Source organism: Phalaenopsis equestris, unplaced genomic scaffold (genome assembly GCF_001263595.1).
Source record: "Phalaenopsis equestris unplaced genomic scaffold, ASM126359v1 Scaffold000333, whole genome shotgun sequence".
Taxonomy (NCBI): domain Eukaryota; kingdom Viridiplantae; phylum Streptophyta; class Magnoliopsida; order Asparagales; family Orchidaceae; genus Phalaenopsis; species Phalaenopsis equestris.
In genome coordinates this window covers 868,275-880,579 of record NW_018164775.1, presented here as the reverse complement: position 1 = coordinate 880,579, position 12,305 = coordinate 868,275, and the positions used below count along the sequence as shown (strand labels likewise).

Here is a 12,305-nt window from a genome sequence, read left to right as displayed (position 1 = left end):
AAAAAATTAAATAGGGTTTATATTAAGCTGGATTATTAAAGTTTCATATAAGGCAAGCCCGTATAGTTATTACATCTCAGATAACCGAAATCACCTAAGAAAACTTTTGATTTTGATCAGGGAATATTGTCTTGAAAAATTTGAAGGGGTAGGACCTTTCAAGGAGATCATAAGAAAGAGGTGTGAAAGGGGAATGACTCAAATTTAAAACATTCTGTTTTTAGAATCCAAAGGAAGAAGGATTAGGGGATGCCGCAGATCCTGAGGAGAACCTCAGTGACTTCCTAAGCTAGCCTATGGTTTGCAAGGAAGAGGAACTAAGCTTTGTCACAGATCCTGAGGCGAACCTCAGTGACTTCCTAAGCTAGCATATGGTTTGCCTGGTTTGCATTCAATTTCCAAAATGAAATTATTGAATGTTTAGTCCTACCCATTTTTATTAGTTAGGGCTTACATTTGTGTGAGACAATTTCACAAATAGCCTGGAAGATGTGAGGGTTTAGGTTGTGAAGAATGACATCCTCGAAATCCTAAAACGCGTTAGGGCTTCTATTACTCAGCATGATTGTGCAAAGGCTTGAGGTTAGGGCTTCTATTACTCAGCATGATTGTGCAAAGTCTTGAGGATAAGTTGAGGATCTATGGTTTGTTATTTTAAATTCTAAGGAAAGATATGTTGTTGTAGATCCTCATGTTGTTATAGATTGCTACCGACGGAGTTAGCTCCAAGCTCCTTGACGAAGTACTAGTCCTAAAGTCCAAGGTCCAAAAGGTTTAAATGACAAGTTCAAATTCAATTATGGGGGTTAAAGTTGATTAGAGCAACACCAGTTAGGATCCCACGGTTCCCTCATTCCAGTACTACTATTTTCTTTTGAATTTACTTAGCTTAAGCAAGTTGTTACACTTATTAAAACCAGGGAGATCTCGTTAGCAACTGTGGGTTACCTCGTCCAAAAGACTCCCATAAATTCTAAAGAATGTTTTAAATTTAGTGATATTTCAAAGGATTTATGATTACCTTTGAAAGAATTTGTTTTACATTTTTGAAAATACTGATTAATTTTTGAAAAAAGATTTTGATTTTTCCAAGTAAATTAAGGTGCACAACCAAGCAGTTATAATATTTCGCAGCAAAAGTAGATTGTAGAAAGTGAAATGATAGAAATTAAATAGCATTGTAAAAGCGTATCTGTCATCTTCTCGTCATTCTCGCTGGAAGATTAGCTTTTGCAACATGTATATAATTTTGTAAGAAATTTAAAAAAATTGCAACAGTAGATGAAGGTGTACCTACCAAAACCTTAAACCTTGACTCAGTGAGTTCTGAAAGATCTTAATGGATGATTTTCAAGAACAAAAATATAATAAGTTTAATCGTCCTTCAAAATATCTAAGAGAACTTAAAATGTCTGAGACACGACCCTGAACAACTTTTGAAATCCCTTGAAACGTTTCGAGATCATTTTGAACTTATTGTACTGTTCCATTAATCATCCCAAAATTAAATTACCACATTACTCAGTGAACCTTGATATTTCAACTATCCCAAGAAATGAAGTTAGATAGTCACTTAACATTTCATTAGACAGTTAGATGAATGGGTACCCTAAAGAGCCAGTCCATAGTCATTAAGGATTTTAATGCCTAGAGTTAAAATAGGGCCTAAAGTGTTTGAAAGTGTCCATCAATTAATTATTTTCATTTTTTCTAATCACAATTAAGATAATTCTTACATATCCAACCTAGTTCACTATTAGACCCTCTTAATTATAATATTTTCTCTTATTTAAAAGTAATTTTATAATAATTAAATATTAAGTAAAATGAAGTCCTAATCCTCATTAATATCATACTTAGCATCTAATCATCAATTAGTGGGCTTTAAATGAGTGAATTACTATTTTCTTAACTTAAGCCCAATACCTTAGAATCATCTTAATTGAATTATCTTCCAAATCATGACAATTATCAAAATTATAATTTTACCCTTATCTTGCAAAGGATGACAAATTTGTTTCTACCTCTTAGCCCTTCATATTTCAAACACCCAAGAGATTTTATTATAATCAATATTACCCATTTACCCTTTGATTAATCCTAAAATTTAATTAAGGTATTAAAATCCCAAAATTAACATTTTGCCCCTGAGAATCCCTATCTTATAACTAATCAAATGAAACTCAAGTGACCTTGAAATTTCCATGTAGACTCAATCATGAGTTAATTAAAATAGCAGAGGAGATGATGTGGTCTTTTAGATTTTTGTTTAATTTATATAACTATTTTAATTTAAAAGATAGGATTTTTCAACATTAATTTTTTTAATTAATTAAAATAAGACTTTTGGTCATGAGAGAATTATTAGAGGTTCACTTAGGTCAGAGGAACACTTGGACAAAATTTCAGGATTTTTTTAGTTGTATTTTAATTATTATAATTACTTATTGATTTTAATGATTCAATTAAATAGAAAATGTGTTCTAATTAAATAAGTTTTAATTACCAAAAATTATTTTTTATATTTTTTATTAAATCTCTCTAAGTCCAGAGAACTTTAATTTATTTATTATAATTATTTAAATAGAAAATTAGAAAAAAATACATTTTTAGCCTTTAAAATTTTATAAACTTAGAAAAATTAGGAAAAGTATTCTAACGAGTCTTAAGTAGTAAAGGAAAAATTAGGCACACTTTAGATCATTTTCATGTTTCTACAATTTGTAATTATTTTTAATTTAAAATACAACTTAAAAATAAAGTATTTTCTCAAAAATAATTTTTTGTCCTAAGAGCCCCTAATCACAAGGAACTCAGAAAACCACTTTTCATAACTTTCTTAAGTATATTTCATTTAATATAATTATTTTTGTACAAATACAATTTTTCTTTGAAAATCAACTTTAGTACTTAAACTTAATCAAATAAATTTCAAATTTTTACAGTGAGTCGACATGGTTTTTTCTTTACAGTGTGGAATTTCATTAATTTTTTAATAATATTTAATTTAAAAAATTTAATACAAGCTATAAGCATTTAACTAACTTTAAAAATATACAAAATTTATCCAAACTATCCTGATAATTTTCCTAAGCTTCTCTGACCAAAGGGAACCTACTAAAACTAATCCCATAATTTTCCTAGTGATATTTTGATGTATGTAATTATTTTAAGCCAAAATAGCCATCCAAGCTTGGAAATTAGGGTTACATGCATAGAGATGCTCTCTGACCTTGGAAAAATCAGAGAACATCCCCTATGTTATAAGGAATGAACTTCCAAAGTTTCAATCTTTGATGAATAATATTTAATCAATTAAAATTAAAACACCTCACAGATAATTTAATTAATTCAAAATAAGAGACTCATCAAATAATTTTTTATTTTTGGTCCACATTATTCTCGTATGTTCACTGACCAAGAGAGTATTTTCATTTTATTTTTATGATATTTCTATGCAAGGATATGAATTTTTGAAGTTCTGACATTTATTTAAATCAATAAATCCTAAATAAATCAATAAACCCGTAAGCCATTCAACTTCAAACCCTAAGATCTCTCTCGATACTCAACCAAATCATATGGGGTTTGTTCCTAATCCTTTATCTACTCAAGACGAGCACATCTATATGGTTACAATGCTATGAAATAAAAGTTCTCTTCACAATTGGTGAAACTGAGCTCAAAATTAAGTTTAATGGTCTATACCTTTGCCCAAGAGGTGAGACCTCAATTGGGTACTTGTGGAAACTTCCTTATGAGCTGACGAACCTCATCCAAGTGTTAATTTGAGTTGAAATAGGGTCTAGTTAGGACTTCTGTGAAAAGGTGGACAGGCCTTAGTCTAGAGGTGGGTTAGATTGCTCGGGACCAAGGGGTTTTGATGGAAAACTTCTTTGTTTAGCTTAGGGAAGCTAAAGGAAGAGTCAATTTAGAGTTTCAAAAGGTTAAGATCAAGTGACAGAAAACCCCTAGATTTTGAACTCAAAATTGAGCTCTCATAGAGGGATTCAGAGGGGGAAAATGGTTGGCTTGAGCTTAGGAGTGCTTAGAGGCTTTCTGAGAGAAATTTGACAGAGCTCAAAATTGCTTAACGTCCTCAAAGGTCCACTAGCATTTCTCTTCCCAAACGAATTTGGAGTTCTTTTTAATTAATGCTGAGAAGTACTGACACCTACCTGAGAGATTAGAAATAAGTGTCTCAGGCATGCCAACTTTCACTGAAAGAAACGTAGTTGTCTCAAGGTTTTGGGAGGAGGCATTTCCAAGATAGCTTTAATCTTATATGGGTTGATCTCGGTTCCCCGATGACGAACAATGAATCTTAAAAATTTCCCGAAGTTGATATCGAATGCGCACTTTAAAAGATTCATCTTGAGATTATATTGATGTAATCGTTCTAACACGACCCTCAAATTATAGAAATGGTCTACTCTCTGTATACTTTTGATGAATAAATCATCATGTAGCATTCCACTTGCTTGTGAATGAGGTCATCAAAGATCTTTGTCATAGCTTGTTGATATGTTGCTACGACGTTCTTCTACCCAAATGACATTACTGTGTAGCATAAAATCCCAAACTGCATACTAAAAGCTGTAAGCGCAACATCTACTTGAGCCCTCTTGATTTGGTTGTAACCTTACGATCCATCCATGAAAGAAAAAATCCCATGCTTCGAAGTGATGTGCACCATCAACTCTGATATTGTAACAAAAATTCATCCTTTGGACATGCTTTATTTAAATCCCAGAAGTTGACACAAATACAATTTTTTCCATTATTTTTCTTAACTGGCACAATGTTGGCTAACCATGTGGGGTTCTGCTCTTCCTGCACAAAGTTAGGATTTATTAACTTCTTTACCTCAGCAATGACTTACTGCTATATTTCGAGGTGCATCCTTCTAGGAACTTATTTCACTGGGTTCATATCTTTGTCCACCCTATGCTTATGAACTGCAACTTCTGTTGATAGCCCTGATATTTGATCATAGCTCCAGGCGAAACAATCTTTAAATTCTGACAATAACTTTATCAATTTTGTGGATTCTTCCTCGCTGAATAGCGAACTTATAAAGGTATGCCGAGGCTGCTCCTCAACCCCGAGGTTGATTTCTTTCAATTCATCAGTTCTTCCTCGCTGAATAGCGAACTTATAAAGGTATGTCGAGGCTGCTCCTCAACTCAACCCCGAGGTTGATTTCTTTCAATTCATCAGCTGTTGACTTAATCTCTTCTTCAAATTTTGGTGGAGCACATCTATCGACTGATCTTCAGAGTCATCCTCCACATCGAGGCAATCCTCTTCCAATCTGCTAGTAACATGTTTAAATGAATAGGTGATCAAGGGAATCAAAACAAACCATTTGGTTGAGGGTTTTGAGAAATTAGCTAAATTTACCAAAATATTTATCTCAAAAACTATAAATAAACCCTCATTCTTTACTTTAGGGGGAAAGAGAAGAGAAGAGAAGAGAGTGAGCTAACTACTAAAGCTTAACATTTAAATCTTGGTGATTGTTGTTGGTCACAAAATTTTATCACCGACCATCACAGTCTATTGCTAACCACCAAAGGTCGTCATTGACCACCATATCAGCAATGTTGCGACCAACTCTAATTTTTATAACCACCAACTACAGTTATGTAGCCTAATTATGTATATTATAAACAAACTATTTTATAAAGTTGTGATTTTCTCATCTTTCTTGATTCAGGAGAATAGTAAACCTCTATGCGTGCAATTTCTTATTGGATTATTTTAACTGGATTAATCCCATAATTTTTTCACTTTGTAGAATTTTTTCACATAAAAAATGGGTTGCACGTGTGTGCTGAGAAGTTATTTTAAACTAAGGCATAAAATTTATGTCGCTGAGAATTTTCAAATACGCAACAACTAAAGATAAAACACGAGATAAATACTTTATCTTATTGATAGTTTTAATAAATATCAAACGGATGATGAGAGTAAGAGGGACTTTTAAATGGGGAATCCTAGCATAAAACACCACTATAATCTCCAAGCGTTTTCTCTTTAATGATGATCCTGTTAACGTCAGATCTTAATTAAAGATGATTACCATCCACCTACCTAATCAATCCCCAGGCTTTCCAAATACTTGGCCACAAATGCATCCATTCATCAAATATTACCATCCATCAGAGTCAACCCAACCATTCCTCAACTCCAAAATACATAAAAACATCTTTTGAAAACTTGGAAGTGGAAATATTAAGAGAGAAATACTTATGCTTAAATGGGTCTGATTATTATCTTAGTTTTGATTATTAAGTTTCTATACTACTCATCCGATTTCATAATCTGATATTAGGATATTAGTTCATTACCTTTACTTTTATACAATTTAACACTTTTTTTACTTAGTAAAATACTGCTATATTACTTTTTAATATGATAATAATTTAAAATTTTATATATTATTCTTAATTCACATTTTATAATTTATACAAATTTTATTAATTGACGCAATTTTTTTAAAAATTGAGGCCTATGCCTCAAAAACATTATGAGCCTTACACCTCACCTCACGAATGAAAAACACATTAGGTGCCCGATTGCACATACACCTCACCTCACCTGATGAATGAACCAATTGTTTACTTATAAACATTGCTTATAATTAGTGAAACTGAACAAAATTAAGCACACCAATATAAACATTTTGGAATGGTTTCAGCTCTTTGCTTTGGCAAAATTCATCCATGCAAAAAGATTAAATAAATATTATTACAATCCTAACAAAACCCAAATCAAAATTATAACAATGCTAAACTAAACAATTAATACTTTGTTAGCATTCAAATTAACAGTATTTTTTTCTTGCCATCATCATACAGCTCCCAGTAAGCAAAGCCAAAGCTATTTCCAAATTATCAGTAGGATGTCACTATGAACACAACATAATTGAAGGAAAGGGGTGCAAATTGCAGAATGTACATACAGAAACCAAGTGAAACTGTAGTTATCTGCATCATCTGCTGAAACCTGAAGCAGAGTCATCAACTGTATTGTTGGATAAAATTTCAATATTGGAAGCCAAATATTTATCTTCAGATGGTTTATTGGAGTGCCAATACATAATGCTTGCCGCAAGGGTCAGCATCATCTTCTGATTCACCTGTTGGATTGACATGGATGAGCTACACAAAAGCTTCTGAAGCAAATTTGACAGAAATTTTGATAGAGAAACTTACCTCTAGTATGTCTTCTGGTAATAAAAAGATGGAGCAGCCAAGTTTTCTCGCCACTGAGATGATATAAGAGGCATTCATCTTTCTCTCAGCCTCTGTATTGTTTCTAGATAGTTAATTACATGCTCACCAGAAAAAAAGGACTAAAATGCTCAAATACATCCAAGTTTAAATGACTCCGGGATTTACATATTCGAATGACTCCGGGATTTACATATCTCCGGGATTTACATATTCGACACTAAAATTTTATTATTTACATATAGAGCAGTCAAAATATCAAAATAAATAAAGCCACCTAGCAACCTTTGAAGCTGCTGCTGGCCTCGCCACTTTGCCGCCGCCATCCGATGAGTTTTTGTTGAGAGAAGTCAAGGAAGTTAACGGGGTACTATATATGTAAGTAGTGAATTTTAGGTGTTAAATATATGAATTCTAACTTTTTGAGTGATATGTATGTATTGTATTTAAATCCCCCAAAAATTTAAGATGAAGGACTAAAAACACGTGGCTTCAGATAGAGGATAGGGAAAAAATGGATAACCAGATGGAAACGAAGTGCAAGATTAGCCATCTTTTCTAGCAAGAACGTGGAAAAATATTGCAGTACACAAAATTTGAACGTATAAATAGCCAAACACTTGAACATGAAATAGTCAGTAATGGAAAGAATTCACCAAATGCCTGGTTAAGTACCATTCTCTCCTTTGGTTACAAGGCTCCAGTTCACTACTCGAGGTTCCACGGCACTTAGCAATTCAAGGAAAAAAATTCCAGTTGAAAGATTTTTGTCCTGAATGTTTAAGAACTACATTAACCACATAAGTTTTAATATGATGGAAATGCACTTTTTAGATAAGAACAGAAGAACATTTAAGCAGAAATCCAATAAGAAAATAGGGTGCAGTAAAAAGAGCAGGCTGAAAAAAATAAGGCAACCTACAATAATATACCTGAAACAAAAAGCCAATGTTAAACATTAAAGAGCAAAAATTAACAAGAAATGACTAAGTAAGAAACACTAATGAAAAAAATTAAATCACTATTTTCTGTGATTAAAATAGCTAATCATGATAATTTTTTATAAAGAAAAACTAAGTATTAATACATTACGGGTTTAAGCATCCTGATGATTTTAAATTTCCCACCGAAACATTGGAAGACAAGAATAATGGGCAAATATAAGGGTATTTTTCATCATTAATAATAGAAGCAGACAGCATCAAGACTTGATCGTTGATCTTAATGCTCAAAATAGTTAGGCTGTTAGCAGTTTGGATGCTACTCTTTACACAAACATTTAGCTAAAGATTAAAATATTTATTTTCTTTCTTCTAATATTTTATTGATCATGTTATATTGCATCACTTTAATTTGGTAAAGTATAACATGAATGGCTGTCCATTTATAAATTTTGCTTCTTGCTCAAGCAAAATGACAGAACTTATAGTGAAAATATAAGAGAAGATGCGTACCTTAAAACTTTTCATGCATGATTGCCTTCCGGAATCTTTCACTTTAGTATTGGCCCAATTCAATATATCTATATCAGTGATGTCTTTTTCACAAGAATTGGATCTCAAGTTCTTTAAAAGTTGAAGGATGTTGTACCTCATTAATTGCCACAAAAATGCTGGAAAAAAAAATATGATTAGGACATGAATGGTAATTTCATGATCCATAGCGTACGCTGTTTCATGTTCTTAAAATTGTAATAAAAAATGGCTCAAAAAAACGAAATAAATTTATATAGCTAAACAAGACTGACAAAGATATGGTAATGTTATAGAGGATATGTTGATAAGTAAAGAGCATGAATTTAAAATAATTAAAGTAGCGGCATGGGTCAGATAATGGGTAAAGCAGTTATTGAAAAAAAAACAACAAACAACAAGCCTTTATCTTTATCCCACTAAGTGGGGCCGACTACATGAATCATTTTTCTCCATGACATCCTATTGAGTGTCATATTTTCATTTAATTCTAATAGATTAAGATCATTTTCTATACAACATGCCCAAATCTTTCTAGGCCTGCCTCTGTCTTTCTTAACAAGTTGAATTTAAAACATCTACTCTCCTAACAGGATCACAGATGATCAGCGTTTATTGTGACCAAATCATCTAAGACGACTCTCTCTAATCGTTTCCGCCACTAGAGTTACACCAACGCTATCACGGATATTCATTTCACATTTTGTCTCTAATTGTCAAGCCACTCATCAACCTAAGCATTCAAATCTCAGCAACACTTAACTTTGTTTTATACTTTTCTTTTATAGGCCAACATTCTGCGCCATAAAGCATTGCAAGTCTCGCCACCATCTTATTAAATTTTTCCTCTCAGTCTAAGTGGTACTTTTTACTTTTCTATCACACCACAATAGGCTTGATGCATTCTCATGTATTGAAAAAAAAGAGTAAAAATTAGAGTTTAATTTGGGCTTGTACAATGTAGTTAAAAGATATAACAATAACATGCATGGATAAAATTTATGTTTAAAGATTTTCAAGGAAAGAAGGATTGATTGAATGCAAGTCAGGCAGAAGTTCAAAAAATTATGTGTGTAAAATTTTAGCACGAGCAATCAAAGGATGAAAATTCATAAAGAACCACAAAAAGACACTAAATCCTTCCAAAAGTAAAAACTAGGCAGGGATAACAGTCAAAATTTAGTGCCAAAAACGTTTGATCTAATTATATGTAGATATGCTTAAACCAAAAAGACTTGAGGCATTGGTGTAAGCAGCATACCAAGGATAAGTTTATTATTCCCTTGCACAATGTCGTTTCCAGCAACATTGACTAGTGAAAATTTCAGTTGTTTGCCAATCTTCACAACTTGATTACAGTTTTCAACTTTTCTGAACGGCATTCTGATGGGGGGCTTATTTGCAATCTTCCAAGAAACAATTCCAGGGGATGATTTTTCAATGGCCTCAAGAAGAATCCACCTGCAATGCCACATGATTGATGCACATGCTAATACATCCCTTCAAGGAAAATTCATGCTAACCAATTTATCAGAATTCTTGGCAAAGAAAAATAATTAACTTACCCGTCTCTAAGATCCTCAAACACATTGTTGATGTATGTTGAAATTCCCAGACTATTCATCCACAAACGAAATGCTCTTTCTTCTCGAGAAACTTGTGTGTCATCTTGTGTAGCATCAAAAAATGAGAATTTCTTCTGCTGAGAAGACAGCCCATTCCTACAGAAACAAAGCAATAATTTCTACCAGCTCAATCAATACATGCAAATATAAACAGTACGGTTAAAAACAAACAGAAAGATATAAGAGTTCTATACATATCGCATGAAAATGATAATTGAATTCAGTAAAATAAAATCAAATTGAGATAGCAATCCACAGAACGCTTGTGGGCTGCTCTTCTCACAATAAGGATTTTCACGATCATTAGATTGAAACCGTGAGCATTTAATGATACAACCCATGAAGACATCATCGACAACAGAGCCGTGATGCCACTGAGTGTGAGCGGCAACTACGACCTCATCATGCATCAGCAAAATTGAAGAATTATATTTTAGTGAAGGATGTTTTTACAGGTACATGAAATAAGTACCCTATTAAATTCTGACAGTTCTTTATGAGGAACAAATGTATTGATTTAATTGGTTTTGATTAGGCAATTAGTTTGAAACATGGAGACCTATCATGTTCTGCTCAAACAATGATGACGAGAGTTTGTGGGGAAATAAGGTTTCAAGTGGCTTATGGCCACGGCCTGCAAAACGCCAAGATATTCTCTCTCCATTATTTTTCATGTTTTCCAATTAATCTTCCCCAATTAGCTAAACTCGATTACAATTATCTAGCCCTTGCTTCATTGCATCCAATGATGCTCGAATTCACCATTTATCAAACATTTAATTCACCATTTATCAAACATTTTGGTGCTCTCAGATTTGCTACTCCTCCCTTATACACTACAATGGTAGATGATGATAGAATTATTTTTTCTTACAACAATTTTTTTAAGAAATATCTTAAAGAACAATTTAATCAAACAAATAACAAAATGCAAACAACAAAGTAAAGATTTAACTCAAGTAAAGTGTATTAAAGATGAAAATCAAAAAGTACTTTTCTTAGAAAAAGATATTGAACATAAGTGAGCGAGTTATTTTGATAAACTTTTTAATGAAGTTTCTAAAAATATGATCGACCTTAGTGGTCTTAATATCGTGAATAATAATAAAATGTTTCATTTTTACCATCGCATTAGTAAAAAAAAAAGTTGAAGAAGCTTTAAAGAAAACCAAGGGTGAAAAGTTTGTAGGACCTGATGATATCTCAATTGAAGTGTGGAAATATTTAAGAGATTTGAGAGTTTCTTGGCTTACTAAACTCTTTAATATTATTTTAAAAACTAAAAAAATGTCTAAGGAGTGGAGGAAGAGTATTTTGGTCCCCATTTTTAAGAATAAAGAGGATGCACAAGAGTGTGCAAATTATAGAGGAATTAAGTTGATGTGTCATACTTTAAAGTTATGGGAGAGGGTAATTGAGCATAGGTTCAGACGCATTACAAAGATTTCTCATAATCAATTTGGATTTATGTTGGGCAGGTCTACTATGGAAGCTATACATTTATTGAGAGGTTTGATGGAGAAGTTCAGAGACAATAAGGAGAATCTACATTTGATTTTTATTGGTTTAGAAAAAGCTTACGATAAGATTCCAAGAGATATCCTTTGGAGAGTTCTTGAGAAGAAAGGTGTTGATATGACTTATATTCAAGTCATTAAAGATATGTTTATTAGAGTTGTTACTTGTGTTCAAACTGAAGGAGGATTGACTAAATATTTTCCTATTTTTGTTGGATTGCATCAAGGATCGGCTTTAGGCCATATCTTTTTGCTATAGTTATGGATGGTCTCACTGGACATCTACAGGAGGATGTACCTTGGTGTATGTCTTTTGTTGATGATATCCTTCTCGTGAATTAAACGAGAGAAAAAGCCAAGGAAAACTTGAATTATGGAGGTCTACATTGGAGTCTAAATGCCTTCATTTTAAGTGAACTAAAACTGAATACATGGAATGTAATTTTAGTAGTA

The 12,305-nt window shown here is 32.5% G+C and overlaps 1 protein-coding gene across 1 annotated transcript in view; it reads right to left on the bottom strand.

Annotated features, from left to right (window-relative positions):
- Positions 1-6,776: 6,776 nt before the first annotated feature.
- LOC110025813 (fimbrin-2-like) overlaps positions 6,777-12,305 on the bottom strand; it is a gene marked incomplete at its 5' end in the record, with an annotated part of 31,019 nt that continues 25,490 nt past the window's right edge. The window contains 6 exon segments of the mRNA XM_020726472.1: positions 6,777-7,144; positions 7,221-7,312; positions 7,914-8,010; positions 8,693-8,850; positions 9,972-10,171; positions 10,276-10,431. Coding sequence (XP_020582131.1) covers positions 6,998-7,144; positions 7,221-7,312; positions 7,914-8,010; positions 8,693-8,850; positions 9,972-10,171; positions 10,276-10,431 — 850 coding nt within the window.